This window comes from Agelaius phoeniceus, chromosome 7, assembly GCF_051311805.1.
Source record: "Agelaius phoeniceus isolate bAgePho1 chromosome 7, bAgePho1.hap1, whole genome shotgun sequence".
Lineage (NCBI taxonomy): Eukaryota > Metazoa > Chordata > Aves > Passeriformes > Icteridae > Agelaius > Agelaius phoeniceus.
In genome coordinates, this window is record NC_135271.1 from 29,601,900 (window position 1) to 29,623,259 (window position 21,360).

At 47.4% G+C, this 21,360-nt stretch overlaps 2 protein-coding genes across 2 annotated transcripts in view; both read left to right on the top strand.

Annotated features, from left to right (window-relative positions):
• The first annotated feature begins 269 nt into the window (after positions 1 to 269).
• Positions 270 to 14,707, top strand: CHRNA1 (cholinergic receptor nicotinic alpha 1 subunit). The gene is made up of 11 exons (XM_054636374.2): positions 270 to 699; positions 3,106 to 3,312; positions 3,526 to 4,310; positions 6,072 to 6,217; positions 6,369 to 6,413; positions 6,852 to 6,961; positions 7,202 to 7,397; positions 8,016 to 8,253; positions 9,343 to 9,566; positions 10,829 to 11,068; positions 12,992 to 14,707. Exons 3-11 carry the CDS (start codon positions 4,268 to 4,270, stop codon positions 13,121 to 13,123), a joined length of 1,374 nt encoding a protein of 457 aa, XP_054492349.1. The 5' UTR covers positions 270 to 699; positions 3,106 to 3,312; positions 3,526 to 4,267; the 3' UTR covers positions 13,124 to 14,707.
• A 4,364-nt stretch (positions 14,708 to 19,071) lies between these two features.
• Positions 19,072 to 21,360, top strand: part of WIPF1 (WAS/WASL interacting protein family member 1) — a 55,922-nt gene continuing 53,633 nt past the window's right edge. Inside the window, exon 1 of the mRNA XM_054636751.2 lies at positions 19,072 to 19,273. The gene's annotated coding sequence lies outside the window, so the exon portion shown is untranslated. The remainder of the gene's footprint in view (positions 19,274 to 21,360) is intronic.

Genomic DNA, 21,360 nt, shown 5'->3' on the forward strand with positions numbered 1-21,360 from the left:
GGCAGTGTGACACTGCAGCCTGCTTACTGATGTCTTGGACATCTTGTGGTTGCTCAGCTTGTGCCTGTCACACCTCCTGATTCTGTCTTCTGTCATTCCTGTCTTCATTCTTGCTGCCTTGGGCACTGCCTTGCCCAAAGTGGGTAAATAAGCCTCTGTTGACAGTGTCCTTTGTCTGAGAAGTGTGACCATGAGGACCAGTGCCAGTTTAAAGGTGAGCAGTGTCTCTTCTCACTTGCATTAGATTCACACTTGAGACATCTAATGATGTCTTTTGTGGCTCTGGTTTCCCTGTTTGACTGGGGGCCTTTTCCTTGTTCTTCTCTTTCTTTCCAGATTCAAGTTCTTATTTTCTTTCCAGAGGCATCATTCAGATTAGGTATTTGTGCACCATGTCTCTGCCATAATATGAAAGCTCTGTAATTGCAGAGTTTAAGATCACCACTTTTGAGCAAGCTTTTGGTATTTTCAGTTCCTTTGGGTGATGTAATAGAAAACAGAGAAAATATCTGCTGAAACCAAACTTGCCACAAACATCCGTGGTGATAAAACATTTTTGTGGGTTGGTGGAGATGTGTCTGAGTATGGAAAACTGCAACTTTGGATTTCTTGGTTTGAGGAATTTAATCTTGCTTATCAATATGTTCTGACATGTACATTAATGCTGAGCACGTTCTTATGGGCACTGGAATAAACCGGGTAAGTACAGCATCTCAAGACTGTCATTAATTCCTTGTGAATTTCCTCTGAAAACGTTTGCTCCCCGTTTTCTCTTGCCGGGGTCGGTTCGCGGTCGCGCCCCCGTGTGCGGCGCATCCCTCATCCAGCTGTTGCCATCTGGCGGCCGTGCAGCCGAGCGGCCGGGATCCAGCGGGAACGCGTGCCATGATGGAAGCGGGCAAATCTGGGAACGAGCGCATGGCAAACTCACAAATACTTGTCTACCATCTGCCTCACTCAGTGCTGCCATCATCTACTGCCGCCAGCAATGCCATTTTCCCGATACAAAAATGCAGTTATAAAGGTATATACTGCATTTGAAAACTGAAGCTAAAACTGCTGGACAGTGCTATTATTTTCAAGCTTTCGTTCCTTTAATTTCCCTGATGTACTCTCTAACCTTTCTCTGTTCTTTTGGTTTGTTTTGCTTCTGCTTCTCAGCACCTCCACCCTCCCTCAGGCCCTGCTGTCCGTGTGTCTGCTGGAGCCTCTGGCACCGGCTCTCTTCCATCGGGCATTGCCTTTCTGCATGCAGTTCTGTGACAGAAATTTCAGTTAACACCTTGTATTCCCCACTCTGTCCAAAGCATGAAGTGTTCTGCTCACCTTGCCCGTGTCTGTGCAGTGCCACTCTGCCAAAGCTCCTTACCTGCAGGAATATTGGTTCACAGATGCCTTCCCCTGGGCAGGAGCCCTTGCAGGGCTTGTTCCTCATACATGGATGGAAGGAGCCATGCCCTACATCCAGCAAGCAGTGAGTTTGCTGCTTTCCAATCCATCTGAATGAGGCTGGTCTGCCATTACTATGGAGGGTAGTGGGTTTGTGTGAAGGATGGGGAGGGGGCTCATAAAAACAAGCTGAAAAGGTTGCAGTCAAGATAGATGTTAAAAGGGATTTTTGTGTGGGAAAGAAACATTTGTCAAAAAATTCGCTGAATACTCTGAAGGAAAAAAGAAAAATACCTATCCTAGCAATTGATCAAATTCAGGCATTCAGAGTAGCTCAGCCCCTTCCCTTGCTTTTTCACCTCGGTCATGATGGGTCGCATTCCCTAGCTGAACAACAAGCAGCATTGACTTCTCTGTCCATATTTAACTGCAGTAGCTCAGGTTGCCTTGGGTTTTTTGCGAGGTAAAAGGCTTTGTGCCTCTGCCAGGGAACATTTCTCACAGCCAGGCTGCTGCTCCCCAAAGGCCTTCTCCAAATACCTGCTCCTTCCTCTTCCAACACGAGCGCTGACTTCCAGCCAGCGGGGGAGGCTGCTCCCAGGCTGGGGCAAGAACCACAACCCCTTGCTGGGGCCCCCACACCCTCTGCACCCTGCCAGCTCCAAGGGACAGACCCTGTCAGGAGGGACAGACACCTCTGTCAGACAAGAGCTGTCATGTGCCAGAGTGTGGTAACACTCATCCCTCTTGGAGCCAACCTGGCAGCCCTGCTGGGGTGGGCAGGAATGCTTTGGGACCCTGAGAGGATCCGGAGGGCCCTGGTCAGCATTCCCACAATGCCTCCATGCAATTGTATCTCCACGGCAGCTGCTGGCCTGGGATAAAGGCTGGGAGCAGTCAGACGCGGGTTTGAAATAAGATCTCTGCAACAATGGGAGCTGCTGGCCAGGAACCAGGCCAGAGTTATGTAGATGGAGAGTTTGTACTGGAGGATAAATGTAAATGCAGAGGCTGGATGCTTAGTGGAGGGGGATGGGTGAGGGAAAGTGATTAAAAAATAATTAAAATAATAATAAAGGCATCCAGCATGAAGCACCAAGCCAGCTGGCAGACAGCACAAAGGATATCCAGCAGAAATAGAAAATACCTCTGGTGTCACCCAGAGGCAAAACTAAGGAAGGGTTTTATGGGGAATGCTTTCTGGAAAAGGGAATTTGGAACACTGTGTAAGAATGGCTGTGGCAGGTCACCCAGAGCCACGCCCTATCTCCACATGGCAGCTGCCTGAGAAAAATGCAAGAACACCATTAGCATCAGGCAATCTATCCCCAGGACACCACCCCAGAGTCCTGAGACTCGTGACTCTGGGGCTTCAGTGACAGGCTTCTTAGGGGGAGAGTGTGTGTGTCTATGTCTGTGTGTGTACACATTCAATAGTATAAAATTATTTAGCAGACTATTTTTTCTGAACAGAGATAGACCTCTGCAAACAGATGCTCCTGTGGCACCCAACTCCACTGCAGACCCACTCTGTGAAGAGCTGTCTTGGTTAAGCTGGACAACTCTAATTTTACCTCAATACCCCCTACTATTTTGCATGGGGACAGCAAGTGAATCCAAATCTGCCTTCTCCAAACCATGTGGGATTTTACAGACCCTACCAAAGTTCTCTGTCTTGCTTTCAGACTGATGGTTCATACTCTTTATCTGTTCCAGGTACAGAAGCCAATTTGCACTGTGGATGTTGTTGTCACTTTCTCCTGGGCCTCTTCCAAGTCTTTTGAAACCAGATGACCTGAACTGCAAAGAACATTCACAGATTTATAGTGGCATCTTTCCTTTTTGCTTCATCTCCTGTCCTGGAAACTGATGGGCTTGCTTTTCCCATGCTGCTGAACACTTCACAGGACTATCTCTCTCAAGGTTTTGTTCCTGAGTGATGTTGTTGAGCTCAGAGTAGATAATCATGTATATATGAGGTAGATAGGTGTGTGTGTGTATATATGTGTGTGTATATATATTTTTTATTTATTTATATATATATATATATAAAATCTCCACTGTTTCTTGTTTTCTTTGCTAACCTGAATGACTGAGTATTATTACCAAACATATCACTTTTTCCCTCTTTTACAGGTGATTTATGGCAATAAAGAGCAAGCACTTGCATTCTCTTCAGAAATCCACTGAATCTGCCCTGCTGTAGAAACAAACTAGTAATGTTTCTACCACTTGATTTTCTCAATCCACCAAGTATAGAGGTGGCAGCAGGAGGGTGAGGTGTCTTCTCTTACTTAGTTAATACCTTCCAAGGTGGGGACTCTACCAGGGAGTCCTGGTAGACTCAAGGAGATGGATCCCTCTTGAGAATATTTGTTTACTTCAAAGCTTTCCCATCCCTCTGTGAAGCCAGGGGAGCAGCCTGCTCCCAGCATGCTGTCTGTACACTGGTGGGGGTGTATCAGAAATTAGTGACTGTGCTCTGTTTTGTCTCAGAGAAACAAAACCTTAAACCTGGCAAGTTGCTGTGTTCACAAAAAGCTTCTGAGATCTCACCAAGTTGTTCAGTTACTTACAGATAATTCTTTTTTAGTTTATTTGTGTGTGTATTTGTTTAGTAAGTCACAGACCACATTGATACTTGGAAGGAAAATGACCTTCTGTAAACCACAGAAGATATTTGATGGGTGAAGCACACTGTGCTCCCGTTTCCAGCCGGTGGGCAGGGGCCCCCAGCTGTCATTCCCAGAACAGGTGCTGTAAAGCAATACCCTGCTGGGTGTACTTTGGCAGCACCCTGGTGAGGCAGCACAGTCCCCTCTGAGGAGACTCAGAGGTGCTTTGTGTGTGCCTCCATCTGTATGACTGAGGCAAGAGGATGATGAAGGTCCATTGTGTACTCCTCCTCCTCATCTGCACAGGTAAGCTGTTCCAGCTGTTGCCTTGAAGGGGGGGTGTCTCCTTCCAGGGCTCTGCATATACCTCAGCATGAGCAAGGATGTGTTCCAGGAGGGGCCTGTCCCACTGGTAAGGTTTTATGAACACACCTAATCGTTTAAAAGAAAGCTTTGGGGTGCATTAGTAGCATCTCAGATATTTGTAATTTCAGGCACCAGATATTTTGAGTGGAGAAGTTCATGTTTAATTGGTTTTGTTTCTGCAATCTGTTTTTCATGCTCCCGTTTGCCTTAGTGCTACCTGTATTTCAGAATATGGGAAAGAATCTAGTAAGCATGACTTGGAATGGGAAAAATCATTACAAAAAGTTTCATTAAGTTGTGGGGTGACTGACAAGGAGGTAGAATTGATTGGCAGCTGCATGTGTTGTACAGAACTAATTCTTTTTAAACTGTCCCTTAAAAGAATAAATATTTTTGATCTTAAAAGCTTTTCAGAAAATTCAAGCAGTATCCTAAATTCCTACCAAGCTACACCAGAAAGGAGCAAATGTGAAAGGATTTTAATTGTGTTAATAAAGCATAGAGCTTCAATTATGTGATGCTGTAATCATAACTTAAAAATTGAAAGATGCCTCCTGCCTACCCTTGCTCAGCCTCTTGGCAGAGGAAGCAAACAGTGTCTGTGTGCAACAGACAGCTTTTCTGATTGGCATCCAAGTATTTTAATGTAATCTTATGGCAGGACAAAGGCCAAGGCAGAATCCTTGGCAATCTCAGATCAGCTATGTAAAAGAAGTTGATGAAAAGTCAGTTAGGAAACCAGCAGAAATCCTAGCTTAGGTTGGAGTCAGCAGCAAAATTCTTGTTGACTTCTGTGGCCCAGGATTCAACAGAGAGTGGGAGACGAGGGTGCAATCTGCCAAAAATGTTTGCAGTGAGGCTCAACTCTTCTGTTCCCTCTCACTACCTTTAAGAGGGGAGACACAGAAACATCCCCAGGCACCCCTTCCATTTGCTTTCCTGCCCTGTGGCAGTGAAGCAGTTACAATCTGAGGACATTGTGTGCCTGCTTCCCCTGCCCCAGGCTCTCTGGAGGCAGGGCCCATCTGTTTCCAGTGCCCTTGCTCCTTGGCACTGCAGTGCCATGCACAGCACTGTGAAGGCTCCACTGGAACAGGGCTGCTCCCTGCCATTTTCACTTGTGAAATTTTTCTTTCAAGGCTCTTTGGCACAGCACAGCCAAGTCATGCTGGGCAGCCTGTGGGCAGAGCTGTCCATGGACCTACCCCACACAGCGAGTGGTTTCCTTCTCTCACCACCTGCACAACCCGAGCAGCTCCCATTGTGGAGAGGAGCTCTTGTTCCACTTAGATTGCAGATGCAAGGAGTGGGGATGGTGATGCCTTCTCCATGACTGGTGTGCTTGGCCCTCACCTTTAATGTCAGCGTCACAGCCAGGTCTGTGGAGTTGAAGGTGGAAAAGGCAACATTAGAAACCCCTGAGACTGGACATTTTCTGTGTTTACCTGCCCATAAGTACTGCATGTTAGCACAGTTTCAGGCTGGAAGACTCCTAATGTTCAGTCTGATGTCCATGATCCTGCCTGTTTGCATTTGTTCATCTCCTGGTGGGTGGCCATTGTCACAGGGAGGAGTTGGTGTTATTATCCCCCACCAGCAGCTTCCCTGGCAGCCCTTCCTGCATGCCAGCCTCAGACTGATGGTGCTTAGCCTGTTCCCTGCCCCTTCTGACCATTGTTCTCCTTTCTGACTGTTCTGCAGCCGGGCTGGCCCTGGGCTATGAGGATGAGACTCGCCTGGTGGAGCACTTGTTCAGTAACTACAACAAGGTGGTGCGGCCCGTGGAGGACCATCGGGACGCCGTCGTTGTCACCGTGGGGCTGCAGCTCATCCAGCTCATCAGCGTGGTACGCTATGGACACGGGCAGTGTTGAGCCACTGGCTCATGGGATAGTGCCAAATGGTGGTGTTTTTCTAAGGAAACAATTTGTATCCTGTAATCTTGATGCTTGCTGATACCGCCTGCTTTTTTTTTTTTCCTTTTCCTTTTTTTTTAAGGATGAAGTAAATCAGATTGTGACAACCAATGTGCGCCTGAAACAGGTAAGGCCAAATATTCTTAACCATTCCATCTAATTCAAATAAATGCACTTGACACAATCAGGAATTAACTACACTCTCATACCTTTGGGGGCAGCTTGGAGAGGTGGGTCAGATAGCAGAGCATTTCTTCTTACTGAGATCTAAAGAATAAAGTGCTCTAGATGCTAGGAGTTTTAAGAAAAACTTTTGGGGTTGTATTTCAAACAGTACACTTCTGATATCTTTATATTATTTTCTTTTGGAGTTTTTGGGGTTTTTTTTAATAAGCTTCTTACACCAAAGTATAAGTTAATGTAAAAAATGAGCTGGGGGTCCCACTGCCATATGTTTATGCTTACCTACATGTCCCAAAGCAAGGGAGGAGCTGTTTCTGGGAAGTACTCAAACTAACCCCAGTGCTGGGAGAAGCTCTCAGGGGCTGAAATCTTCCCTCTTTAGCAATGGACAGACGTCAACCTCCGATGGAATCCAGATGACTACGGTGGTGTAAAAAAAATCCGCATCCCCTCAGATGATATCTGGCGGCCAGACCTTGTTCTTTACAACAAGTAAGGGCTGCCAGCTGCTCAGGGAGGGAGGGAGGGAGGGGGGAGGATCTCTGCCTTGTGGCACCACCCCAGTGGGACAGTTTTCCCATGACATCTGTTCCAGTGGGTCCAATTCCTCAGGGTAAGCTTCTCCAGGAGCAGGCACTGGGGCATCGTTTGACCCGCAGCCAGAGAAATCCTTTTGTGACTCTGTTGATTATGCTGCCCATATTGCTTTCAATGTCCTTGTTCCTTCTGCAGTGCAGATGGGGATTTTGCCATTGTAAAATACACCAAAGTCCTTCTGGAGCACACAGGTCGGATCACCTGGACACCACCAGCCATTTTTAAGAGTTACTGTGAAATTATAGTCACACACTTCCCATTTGACCAGCAGAACTGCAGTATGAAGTTGGGAACTTGGACATATGATGGCACAATGGTTGTTATCAACCCGGTAAGCAAGGAGGCTGTAATTGGGAAAAGCAGCAAAGGCCTGTACGTGTTTTTAAGAGAAATCTCAGATTTAGAATGGAATATGACCTAGTTCTGACAGGAAAAACAAGCAGACTCTACCTGTAAAAGAGAAAATTCTCATTTGTAGATCTAACACAAGGTTTCCTGGTTTGGCTCCTAAATTCTTCTTACATATTTATTCCTGTGCCATAACAGTCTCCTGTCTGTCCTCTGGCAGCTTTGCACCACTTTTTATGGTGCTGTATGTCCTGCTTCTGTTTGTTTTCTCAGGTTTAGAGTTTTTTTAAGGGGGTATATTTTCTCTGCTCATGACTTTCCACTGCCAAAGACTCCTTCCCTGTCCCCTCATTTATGTCTCCTAACTGTAATATTTTTTCAGTGTACTATCCCTGACTGTTTCTGTAAAATATTCAGTGGAATGCTGTGTAGAGGCTGATATTCTAAGGAAAAAGACCATAGACAAGAGCTGTTTACTCACAAAAAACCCCCACAAAGTGCATGAGTTATTTGGAATCCTGTTCCTGAGCCAAACCTACTAAGTTTTGATTTGGTTCAGAATACCTGGTGTTAAGAATTTGTTGGGGTGTTTTGCTGGCAGGAGAGTGATCGTCCAGACCTGAGTAACTTCATGGAGAGCGGGGAGTGGGTGATGAAGGATTACCGTGGCTGGAAGCACTGGGTTTACTACGCTTGCTGCCCCGACACCCCCTACCTGGACATCACCTACCACTTCCTCATGCAACGCCTGCCCCTCTACTTCATTGTCAACGTCATCATCCCCTGCCTGCTCTTCTCCTTTCTAACAGGGCTCGTTTTTTACCTACCCACAGATTCAGGTATGTAAGTTTATTCGTTCTACTTCCATAGAAATTGCTCTTCTAAGAAATTCCTGAGAAATTCACAGTATTTGAAACCATCAGCCAACTTGAAGGCCAGTGCATGCTAAAACTGGACATTTCCACTGAAAGTAATGGCTTTAAATATTCTGCAAAGAAAGGATAAGTGCTGAAAACTGAAACTATTGATATAAATAAATTGGGGTGCTTTCCCACAGAAATTGCTGACTAGCTGTCCAGTTAACTTACGCAAACTAAAGATTTAGCTGGCCATTTTTATGTTTTGCCATAGGTAGTCAGTGTGTTAGTATGTCCAGCAGTAAAATGAGCACACAGGGGTGACAGAGGCCCTTCTGCATTTTGTCAGAGCAGAGAGCTTGTTACCTGCTCACACACACATCACCTCATGTGACACAGAGTAATCCTGACCTGTTCTGGCCTCCTTTGTCTCTGCTGAGGCACTCATGCTCCCTGCAACCATTTCCTCTGATTCATTCTTTTTGCCTTCTGTCAGCTTTTCATACCACTTAATTGCAGTGTAAGCCCCTTCTTATTAAATACTTGATGTATTTTTTCAAGTGGAAAACTTTCTACAAAGTTGAACTGGATTTAAAAAAAAGTGTGAATAATGTTTTGTAATTCATTTTTGACACCCTCCACATGGAAGGAGATCTCACATAGCAACTGACCTGATGTCAGATGTGCTTTTAGTCTGCTCTCTCAGCCCAGAGACAGAAAGTAAGGGAAGCAAACCCTCAGGAAGCTGTGGAGCAAGCACGAAGGTGCACATGCTGCATTGCTCAAAATGCAGAGCCCACGAAATGCTCCCAGCAAGTAAAAATATTCAGCACCCACACCTCAGCCCAGTCACTCCTGGTAATTCCCACCTTAGTGCTGGAGCTGATGCTGTTAGGCTCTCAGGTTTGCCAAGCCTACTTGCTGCTTTGGATGCTGGCAGAGATGATGGCACTGCAAATGCACACAGGTGTTTGTGTGAACAGCTCTCATCCACATTTTGCTTCTCAAATCAATGCTCTCTGTACTGAATGATAGGAGCAGCAATGATTTTGGGGGACTTTTTTATGACAGGTGAGAAAATGACCCTCAGCATCTCTGTCCTGCTGTCTCTGACTGTGTTCCTGCTGGTCATCGTGGAGCTGATTCCCTCCACCTCCAGCGCAGTGCCTCTGATTGGCAAGTACATGCTGTTCACCATGGTGTTTGTCATCGCCTCCATCATCATCACCGTCATCGTCATCAACACCCACCACCGCTCGCCCAGCACGCACACCATGCCCCCCTGGGTCAGGAAGGTGAGCTCTGTGCCTTGGCACACCTGCTGGTTTCCACCAAATGCTCCGTGTTTTATTGGCAGGTCTTCTAATAAAAGTCAAAAAGAATTGGGGCGGTAAATGCATCACGTTAAAGAGCACAAGAGCCAGTGTTTACTGCTTAGCTGTGCATAAAGTCAGCAAGATTGTCAAAGTGCTCCTTGGGGTAACAAAATTGTCCACTGGGGTAGAGCCTTGCAGGGAACAAATGAGACAAAACATGGGCAGCTAAAGGTAGGGAATGGGAAAAGAAAATATCCATCTGGACTCGAATTATGTATCCTGGCCTAATTCTCCACTGACTGCAAGGCACTGCTGCTTGCCAGTGACCAGCCACCAGCCTGCATGAGTGCAGAGCACAAAGGCCACTGGGGATACCCGAGTTCAGCATCCTATTTTGCAAAGAATGGTTTAGCAAAAGCTAAAAAATCTTCTCTGTACTTTTCCAGTATACAGTTGCTCTGCAGCCCTTGGGAGATCCTTGCACAGGAGTCTAAATGGTAATCATAAGACATAGAAAAAATTGGCTGTCTGTCATTACAAGTTCTTTGCCAGGGAGACAGTATCAAAGATCATCTGATTTATTCAGTAATCCTTGCTGTTTTGAAGCCTGCCTGGGTTCATACTAAACCATGACATGAAAGGAGGTTTTTCTGTGTATTTCTAATTATGTTTTTAAGGTTACAGCTTATGTTAGATTCCCTCTGCGGCATAAACAACCCCTGCAGAAGGGAAATTTCAACAGGAAATGCTGCATGTGCTTAACATTGCTCTGGCAGCAAGTCTCTTACTGTAAATCTTATATGCCTGTATAGCAAACGTTCATAATAGCAAAATCAAACCTAAGTAGCCAAAAGAGTTTCTTTGCAGTCCATTCTTCAAGTCAGATTTGTAGGCAATGTGTTTCAAGTTAGATGGGATGGCTCGAGCTCTGTCAGCCCGTGCCAGCTGAGGATGTGCTTCACCCTCTGCCTCATGTGTGGATGTTTGCTGCAGGGCAGGGGGATGGCTGGCAGCAAGCCCGCTGCAGGCCTGCGGGGGACTCCCTGTGCCCCGGGACACGAGCTGCCAAAAGCCCCGGTGTAACTAAGGCGTGGGCTGTGACACAGTCCGAGAGGGAATCTGCAGCAGCCCCAGCACGGGAAGCGATCTGGGAGGGGAGAGCCTTGTCTTTGTTCAGCACAGCTGCAGCTGTGACACAGCCCCACAGAGCAGCAACTGTCACCTTCTCCCTTTCTTTTCAGATCTTTATTGACACAATCCCAAACGTCATGTTTTTCTCTACAATGAAACGACCATCGAGAGACAAACAAGACAAAAATATTTTTGCAGAAGATATTGATATTTCTGACATTTCTGGGAAGTCAGGTTCTGTGCCTGTCAACTTCTACTCCCCGCTTACCAAAAACCCAGATGTGAAAAATGCTATAGAAGGAATCAAATACATTGCAGAAACGATGAAATCGGACCAAGAAGCCAGTAATGTAAGGCCCTTTTTTTTGTGCATTATTCATTTCTAGCTTTCAGGTTGCTACATCTTACTTTTTTGGCAAAATATCCCTGCCTTACAAAAACACTCCAAGCCCTGGTTTGGCTCTAGCAGCGGACAGTCTTCTCCCCTTGAGGGAGTCAACAAGGAGCAACAAATAATTGTCACAGATGTTAATTGACTATTGGCTTCCCAAAATAATAGAAAAGGAAAAAGTGTCAGTGCTAAGGTTTTCTTATGTGATATGTGAAGCCATAGAGATGGAGTGTCTGTGAGTAGGAAACCAGTTTCAAGAACTGTAAGCAAGTTCCAAAACACATTTCTTCTGTCTCCCACTCAGGCATCTTGCCCCTGTAGTAAGATTGATCCTACTGCTTTTGAAAAGTCAGGAAGCAAGGCAAACTCCAAAAGCCTAGTAGTGTTATCTGAGAAGTGTTAAATGTAACTTACAAATTATCTTTCCAATTTTGATAAGGTTTTGGTTTATTCCTGAATACAAGCAGTCCCTCCAAATTAAGTATGTTATGAGCTACTCTGATTACTGACTTTTTCCACATTGCAAGCCAAAGGAAGGATAAAAGCATATAGTCACACGTGGCATTGTTCCCTAGGAAAACCTAGCTCTGCCTCCTTCTAGCACATTCAGAACAATTAACCCCTCTTTTATTTCAGCTTTCACAGCTCAAACAGCTTTTGCAGGGGTAATTGAGTCCTGGTATTTCACCTTCCTACGTGGTTATAGACCTCTCCTGTTGAGCAGCAGGCTAGTCTGAAAACAGGGGAGCTCTCTGACAAAATAATTTGACCCACTCTCTTGAAAAGGAGGTGCTTCCTTCCCATGGACAGGATTTACACCACGGTGTTTGTTCCTGTGACCAAATTCCTGGAGCATGTGAAATGGCTCTGGCTGTAGTCTCATGTTCCCCGTGACTCCTTCGCCTCTCTGCAGACAAATTGTTGTCTTCAGCAGGGCTGGCGTGGCTTCAACATCTCTGGGCTCCACTTCCTCCCTGGCTTACAAGGAGGGTCTTCAGGTTACCAGCAGATGCCCCCTTCGGAAGTGGGGCCCAGCTGTTTGTGTCATCTGGACACTAGTGATTTATCACTTCCAGGGGGTTTCAAAAGTCAAGTTCCCTAAATAAACCTAAGGTTCTGAAGGCTATCACTTCATTGCATTTGCTTCTGCACCACCTCAAAGCAGTAGTGATTGTCAGTGTCCTCTAGATAAATTACAACAGCCTGTTCTACCTGTGGGAGAAGCAAGGCACAAGCAGAAGGTGCTTTAGGCCAGCACAAGTCACTCCTTCAGGTGGAGTTCCAGGGTGGAAATCATGAGCCCTGCTGTACTCAGTGCCTTGCACTCTGCATGCTCTTACTGTGCCGGGTTCCCACCAAAAGCATCCAGTGAAAAGGTACAGAGCAAGTGGTTCATGGTGTCCCACAACTAGAAAAAAGACTAATGGAGCTACCAAGAAGGTTTTACAAGGCATTAGAGTGTATGGAAAGCAGGCATTAGGGTTAAATTATTAGGAATTGCCTAGCTATCCCATGAGAACAAAAAAGCAATGGAAAAACAAAAGTAATTTGGGTCAAACTAAGCATTTTGCTTTCAAGATTTTAAACTTTCTTTCAGAAGCAATTGGCCTAATAATTAAGCTTTTCAACATTTTTTAAATGAAATTGTTCAGCAAATGGCCAGGGTTTCCGGTGAGTTTAGTGTTGAAACATGTATTTCTAGGTTGCTTAGGCTTTCTTAACCACTGACCTGCTTCTGAGAAGAAAATGAGCATTTTTTGCATAGCAATAATAAAGGCACTTAGGGAAGAGCCTTCCCCTTGTTCAAGACAGTAAATTACAGGAATGCTGTAACAAACAGTGCTCTGCAGAGATTTTACCATCTCCTTTGTTTCTTTCCCAGGCTGCAGAAGAATGGAAGTTTGTTGCAATGGTGCTTGATCATCTCCTCCTTGGCATATTTATGCTAGTTTGTTTTATAGGAACATTAGCTGTATTTGCTGGTCGCCTTATTGAATTAAATCAGCAAGGATGAACGTCAGCTGGAAACTATTTGCTGCCCTGAACATCTGAAAGCATCATAACCATCAGAATCTGGCCAGCCTCTGAAAGGTTCACTGACAGGAATCAGTAACCACTGGGAAAGAGCAGGGATAATAAAATGTAAGGCCCCATACTTAGCACTTCTGAGCTGCTCCTCAGTAGCATTTAATTGCCAAAAAGAAACACTTGCCTTAGTGGTGAAATTGAATGGCTGACAGCCAGGTTTTGATCCGTTTTACCCTTTATTAAAAATGTTAATGAATAATAAGATTGTCTGACTTTGTAAGCAACAGATACTATTCCAGTGAAGTCAATAGCAGTGTAATAAGCTTTAGCTGAGCTGTAAATCAGTATCCAACTTTGGCATTCAAGCTGGTTTTAATATCTGTTCTGTGGCTTTTGTATTAGCAGAGTCTTGTATTAGCAGATTCCTCTGCTAACACTTGATATTACCGCCAGAAAAATCTCAAACTCCATGCCTAAGCACTTGATTTTCATGCACAAATGTGAACTGGCTGACTGTCATGCAGGACTCTACCCATAGAATCTCTTGCTGCAGCAAAGGGGAGAGAGACTTTTCTTTACAGTGGGAAGGATCCAACCTGTTTCTAGAATAACCTCCACATTCAGCCTACTCTACTCTCGGAAGGTTGGTTTCCACGCTGCACCTCTGACCTGGAGGGTGTTTATTGAGCACAGCTCTCTCTGTTTCCGAAGCTGTCCCTGCCCCGCTAGGCTCGGCTGCTCGGCCCCGCGGCTGCGGCTCCCAGCCGTGCCCGTGCGCGGCCGCCGACGGGAGCGCTCCCGGGAGCGGGCCCGGCTTCGCTCAAAAGTTGAGCAGCAGCTCGCTCTGGTGGCTAAAGCAAAGCACTGCTGCCCCTGCCCGACACCGCCGCACTTTGTTTACTCCGCATTCGACGCAAGCAAAAAGCCTCTCCGCGTTCAAATAATGCCATGTGGCAATACCAGCAGCGCTGCCTCTTCTTCTCAAACATAAATAAGGATGGGTGGGGCAACTGCGACAAGTTACTCATCTTTTCCAGCTGGTTGTCCAAGCCAAGAGCACTACTTTGCTAACAGCTGTAAACAATTTAGTAAAATAATTCGTATTATGTTAAAACGCGTCATGCCTGCAGAGGACAGGCATTTGAAGCACTAGAGGGAAATGAGGCACTTGAGCAACACTCCCAGCATTGCGTAGCGTTTGCCGGACAATGTTTTGGTGAGCTGCAGTCCTGAGCAAACAGTTTGTCTGGGCCGATAGATCACTTGTAGCGCTCTGCTCTGCTTTTACGGTTTAAAGGATGGTAATCTTTGCCTCCCCGGATGATCATTGACCCTGTAAGCGAAGGCCAAAGGTGTATTGCTGGGCGCCACCTCTGCTGACAGAGGGAATGTTCACTGCAGCTGGGTGGGAATTCCCAGCTCGCAGCCCCTGCGGGAGTCAGCGGCTCCCTGCTCAGACGAGCTAAGCTGCAGCCTAATGGTGCCTGGACCTTAATTTGAGAGCCTCTGATTGGCACTGAAATTGGCAGAACAATCCTCTTAGAGCAGCATGTGGTTGAATCTTAGCATTAAAAATAAACAGCAAGTAACAAGATTCATGGTGAGCACCTACAGTATCTTTGTTCAGCTTCCCCAAGGCAGATCTGAGACTTGGCCTCCAAATTCCCCCTCTTTGTGTGCCAGAGTGAATGTGTGCACGTGTGTACCTGCCTGCCTGCTTCTCCAGCTCTCCTTATACACAGCTAGGTACCAGTGCTTTCCTTCCACTTCCTCAGAAAAAGGTTTGAAACTATTTATTCAAAACTTGTCATTTGTGATGCTTTAACCTGTTTTTTAGGCACAGCAAATCTTCTGCCTTTCTGTCACTTTGACTCTTGATGAACTAGTTGTGTCTCAAAAGATGTGACAGCAGGCAAATATAAATGCTAACAACTTCCCTTCTTAAGTTGCAGATTCCAGGCATTGTACTCTGACTCTCCAAACAGAGTTTTCCAAGCATCAAATAGGCACATGTTTTTATTGCTTTTTTCTTTTGTTTGTTTGTTTGTTTGTTTGTTTGTTTGTTTTTTGCTTTGCTTTGCTTTGAATACTTGGACTGTACCAGCCTCTGTTTGCTCTTCCTAGATCACTGTTATGATACATTTTTCATGCATACCACTAAGATCCCCTGTTACCAGTATCCATCCACTGACAGAATATCCTTACCGACCTGCAGACTACCTCTTCTCAACTGTTACTGTGCTTTCAATGTCAGCCCCTGCTAAAATAGTAGCTTTGGAGCTTGTAAATGTTCTGTCACAGTCACAGAAAATCCACTGTACACATATAAGTATGTATAGTCTAATGATTTCTCGTTTACAGCTCTGTAGCCCCCCCTTGCAACCTTAACACAAACTCTCTCCTACATGGGTTGGATCAGCAGCCCCAGGGAGATGACCCTGGATAATTGCAACCCACGCATGCATCTCTGCTACTTCATTGCCTTAAACAGGCATATTTCTGCCTGGAGCTTCAACTTACAAATCTCATGATAAGCAAAGCAAGAAACAGGCATCACATATTGTTAAATTTCTCTAATAAGTGTAAAAAATAATGACATGTAAACATCGTGGTGCTGAAATAAGCAGACCTCATTTAAATCAAAGCAGACCAGGGGCATCTGGGTGGAAGGTGTTGCTTTTGTAGTGATAGTACCTGGAGCAGTTAACTGCCATCTTCTTGCTACTAAAGCTGCTTTTGTTCACTTTGAGCTTGTTGATAACACCATATTTATATCCTTAGTAGAATAGCTTCCTGGAATGTCTCCATCTTTTTCAGCTTGGTTCTCTTTCTAGTTTTCAAACCATTTGGCAGTTAACGTTCCCCTTCCCATCCGTTTAGCTGACCTTAGCTACTCTCTACTGTGCCATGGATATGTTGCTCTCAGAGATGCAGTCACTGCCAAATCTCTTTCCTCTTTGGCACTTGTGCTTTTCGGGAGACCTGGCTCTTCTGAGAGGCTTATTTGAATTTTCACAGTTCCTTATCTTGTACCAGCTCCAAGGGAGCAGTTTCACCTCTGCATGAGTCTGTAATCAGAACAGGCTGCTGCTCTCCATCCTCACCAGACAGCTGAGCTGAACTCGATGTCCTTATTCTGTCTCTTCAGCCAGTTGGATCTCGGCTCTGTAAAATGTAGTTGAGCTGATCAAGAGAGAGAACAGGAAAATGACACTTGCTGAACTCCAAGCACTTGACAATGAGCTCGTGTGCCAGGTGTAATCATTCATCCGCCACCAGCGCTTGGGTCCCACAGCCTCCTTCAGTTTGAGAGTTTTTTAAAAATCAGAATATTGTTTCAGGCAATTGCAAGACAGTTGAAGTACTCTTTTTTTTTTTTTTTCTCCTGAATGTAAGTTGCTGCCAACCTCCTTGCTGTGGCAGTCTCCCCAGAGAAGTGTGAAAGCAGCGTGAGTTTCATCAGCCTGCTGACTCAGCAGTTCCTGTTTCCACAGCTGAGGCAAGCCACAGCGGGTAGGGACAGCGGGGCAATAGGGAATGTGTAACACAGGACCCACATACGTGCATAAACACTGTGCTGCTGCTGGAGACAAGGAGTACATTACCTCCCTGAAAGGTTTGTTTTCTGCTATGGGGACAGGCAAGATATCACCTTTAAAGTCGCTGATAGTTCAGCACATCAGAAATGTTTTTGACTTTGGACACTTCTAGAAGGTTGCTGTCCTTGGCTCCAGTCACAAGACCTCACATTTTCATATGTTTACTAGTGCTAGATAAATTCTAGCACAGCCTCCAGGCCCCTAGGCATGCTGCTGTCTATAAATTACCCCTCTCTTTTCTTAAAAATTGTGAATCTGATAGAAAGTCTCCCAAGCTTCTGTCACCTGAAGGTTGCACAGATACTGATACTTCTAACAGAGCTCTAGAGCACTCATCTCTTTCTGAAATTCAAATCCCAAATACAGAAAAGGCAAAATGATCACACTTCAGTCACAATAAAGTCTAAGAGACTGACACAGCTATGGAAAAGAGCCAACCTGTAGACAAGCATTTCCATGCCCACTGTGAGAGCATCGCTGAGTCCTGCAGGCTGCAGGTGGGTTATCTACAGCAAGGACAGGACAATTTCACTTGTTACCATGCAACAGGCCAGCCTGACCAGCAGGCAGAAGTACAAAGGAGTTGTAGTCTACTGCATCACAGCAATGATGGATCACTCAGTGGATTCCCCAGAAAGGGACAATTTTTCCTAGCAAAGGTTGTCAGCATTTCCTGTCATCCCAGCACAAATCTCCCATTGCAGCACATCTTCCCAGCTTCTAAAAGCTGAGCAGATCTGTATCAGTGTATCTATTTATCCCATATGCAGCCTGGATTAAACACATTACATGGTATTTCCCCAGCATGTAGACAAGAGGAAGCTGTTTGCCTCTACGTGACTTTTCAGCTAACCAATGACCCAAATGCAGTTTGCTGTGCTGAGGAACCTCATGTGGATCTGTGACCCTCTTAAGAGAGCTTTGGGACTGTAAAGACAGTAAACACAGACTACCTGCAGTTTTACTATTTGTGAGCACTGAAATTTTTGCTTGCAAGCTAATCTACATTGTGTGTATGGGTCAGAAAAGGGTACACATAAAAAATTGTACCCGTTTTTGTGTTTTCTTGTAGTGCTCCAAGCATACAATGACACAGAAACAGAGACATGACCTACATAAAAGCCTGGCAAGGTTTCCAGCCTTCCACTGAAGACAGCACAGTAATGCCATTGCTCTTATGACAGCGTGTCTCACCATAATGCTGTGCCTTCAGGCAACAGCTCATCTCCCGAGGAAAACATGAAAGTAAGTTGCAGCAGGTTAACTTAGCACACAGGTTACTCAGTCTTTGACCTTGCTGGGACATGTTGCTACAAGTGAATCAAGAGCATATTTCAGTTCTCCAGGACACCTGTCCCTAACATTTTAATTTTAGATAACAGTGTTATATAGCTGCTGGGCTGGACCATGTCTACACATGGAGTAAACAGAAACCATCTAAACACCTCCAAAATGCGAAATCCTACAGAGACAAAAGCATGTGAGATCAACGTCGGCTCAAATAGACACTCAGGACACAGTTCTTGCACTTCAAACCTTGCTCCTATCTGCACAAGCTACTCCATTACATACAGCTGGGCATTTTTCCATCCAAAACCTCAGTGTTGGACATAAAAACGTGAACAGAAGTTTTGTTTCTAGAAAACTTAGTCAAGCTGAGGGGGGAAAGGGAACAGAATCTATTGCTTGCCAGGCAAAGCAATCTCTGCATGAGTTAATTGAGGTATGAAACGCAAATACCTTCTGGGGCATCCTGCAGAGATGGGTAATTGACCTTCCCACATTTCAGTATACTGCAAACCTTAACAGGGAAAAAGCAAGCATCTCTTTCCCACTGTTTAATTACGTTTCTGCTCTACCGTGTGTCTCTGCCTGGTGCCTTGCTATTCCCCAGGTGAACTACCCCTTCCCCGCTGGCTGCCATCGCGGCCATCGAGGCAGGTCGGGAGAACAAAGCGTGCTGCGAGCCCGGTGGGCAAGGGGAGCCCGGGGAGCAGGGCCGGGAGGAGCGGGGCTGTGCGAAGGGATGGCAGTGCGGGCGGCACAGCTGCCCCAGCCGTGAGGGCACGGCCGGGGTACCGCGGAGGCTTTGAACGAGATGTGTCCTCGGCAGAGCCACCGAAGTCACAGTCCAGGCCGTTGGCACATGGGGACCCGAGGCCATCTCCCCGTAAGGGGCTCTCTGTAACTCTGACTGCTGTGAACTCCCACTGGGCAGCGGGCACAGAAAGACGGGGCAGGGCCATCACCGGCACCCGGGCCACCTGGGAAGGGCCATCCCACGGGGAGCCCGCTCCGCTCCGCCGGCCGGGCTCAGGGGCACAGCGCGGGGGACGGCCCGGCCCGGCCCGGCTCTGCGGGCCCGGGGCATGTGCGGCGGCGCGGGCGGCGGGGGAGCGGCGCCCCAGAGCCGCGCCGCAGAGCCGCTTCCTGCCGCTATAAATAGCGCCCGGCCCAACATGTCCCGGCCGCCGCAGCGGCTGCAGCGCCGGCGGGACCCGCCGTGCCCTCCCGCCGCCTCGCCGGCACGGAGCGCGGTAAGGGGGCTGCGGGAGCCGCGCGGGGCTCCCGGCGGGCGGGGCGGGGGGCTGCGGGGCGGGCAGGGCTCCAGCGGCCGCCGCGCTGAGGCGGCTCGGCACCCCCGGCCCCGCGGGACGAGCGCCCTGCTGCGGGTACAAGGGTCGGGAGCCCAGTCTCGCCTCGCGCCTGTCTGCTCTTTCTCTCTTTTCTTCCAGACTGCTCTGTCTCGGGCTGGACGCGTTCCTCCTGCCTCCCGAAGCCGTGCTGGCAGGCTGGGATCCCTCCCTGCTTCCCCTCCATTCCCGCTTCCCCCGGGTTGGGCGCGTGCCCGCGGAGGCGGCTGGCGCTGCCTTGGGGCGCAGCCCCCGGCCCCTCGGACCGTGCCTGTGCCCGGGCTGCCAGGGACGGGGCTGCTGGCGTCCTTGTCCATCTCTGCTGCTCTACAGCCACGGCTGTGAAATCCTGGCTGCCGTGTCAGGGTGGGGAGAGCCTCGCTGGGCTGCGGCTCACGCTGGAGCCGGGGCACACACCGCTGCCTGCACGTGTGGCACCCACGCTGGGCATCCCTGTTTGGTCACACACGCAGGTGTTCGTGTCGCAGCCTCCCTCAAGTGCTCTCTCATCTGCAGCGGATGTTGAGGTGGACCCTGTAGTTAGGCTGTATGGTGGAGTCAACAGAGCGGGTCCCTGCCCTCTGAGCTGGCTCTTGGGGACTTTTTGGGAGGAATCAAGTTAGGGAACCTCAAGTGACCAGTCTTCAAGTTTGAGCTTGTCTTGTACTTTGTTTGCCTCTGCTGCTCTAATGGCTGTGTTTCATCTTCTAATGAACACCTTCTGGAGTGCAGGGCTATGTGCCTTCTCAGAGAGGAGGTGCTCCTCAGCTACCACGTAGCGTGTGTGAGCAGCCTCTCTAAGGCAAACGTGATAACAGCACTTGTCTCTGGCACCAAGGTGTGCATGTTCAGGAACCACCACGAGGTACTTCTGAATTATTCCTTTACTCCTGAAGTGTGTTCTCAAAGACAGGGCTGTAATAAGCAGCTGCTCTCAGTTTTGACCTTCAGGGGACGGGCAGTGTGTTTTGCTTCCCATTCACACCCTTTTTAACTCTGTCAACCTTCCCCTCTGTTTCTTCTGTTCGCTAGCTCTTCCAAGCCCAATTTGGGAGGATGGTGCAGAGACCCAGGAGGCCACATAAAAAAGAAAAGGTCCTCTCAGAGCCTCGGCTTGGGAGCCTTGCCTTCAGTGAAGGTGGGAGGCATGGCAGTGCACTTTTTCAAGTGCTGTAAAGCACGAGGCCAGCTGAGCTGGCCCGTACTTTCCCCTCTGCTGTGAGGGGAAGGAGCAGATAAGGAGGAAATACAGCTGTTCCAGAGCACTTCTGCCCTCTGTCCAGCCGGAGCATGTGAGGGGGGAGGACCTACGCAGAAAGAGAGATTCAGGAAGAGAGTATGAGGGTGGGGAGGGGCCGGGGGAGGAGAGGAAAGCTACAAATGGGGAAGAAAAGCTCTTTATGTATGCACAAATGTTATTTAAAGATCTGTTTAGCTAGAGCGAGAGCAAATAGCCTGAGATTATGAGATTGTATCTCTTGAGCCCCTGTTATTGTTCCTCCAGAAAGTGCTGCTTTTCATTCCTCAAGTATTATGTATCTCTTTCTGCCTCACTCTTCTAGGCTCTTCAGCATCCTCTGACCTCAAGCTGAGCAGGACATTGCCCTTAGCTTCTGCCTGTCAAATGTGTAGTTCTCTGTGTTGTACATGAAATGATTATTCCCATGGTTGGTTAAGGCAAGTTTCTGAGGAATGTGAAGCAAGAGGCACGCCAGTCCTGTGGCTGGCCTTGACTGGAGTGCAGGCATTTTGGGACAGGGGCTGTGCCTGCAGGCTGTGGTTGCTCTATGTGTTATCCTTGGCAGCTTAGGGATTCCTGCCTCTGCTCCTGTCCCTCCCACCCTTCTCTTCTGTCTTATTGCTGCTCACCTGTTCCTCTGCCTGTGCTGCAGCTGCTTCAGCCTTTCCCAGTTATCTCTGGGGTTGTCCCTAGTAGCTCAGAAGTCTGAGTAAAAGAGAGCTGCTACTCCCTTGTCTGTAGAGAAGTTCCC

Bases quoted from the DNA above. Each gene is read 5' to 3' on its own strand.
- CHRNA1 (XM_054636374.2), top strand. From the start codon at position 4,268: ATGATGAAGGTCCATTGTGTACTCCTCCTCCTCATCTGCACAG. The intron at 6,962-7,201 runs GTAAGGGCTGCC...TTCCTTCTGCAG, and splicing joins GACCTTGTTCTTTACAACAA to TGCAGATGGGGATTTTGCCA. The intron at 11,069-12,991 runs GTAAGGCCCTTT...TTTCTTTCCCAG, and splicing joins CGGACCAAGAAGCCAGTAAT to GCTGCAGAAGAATGGAAGTT.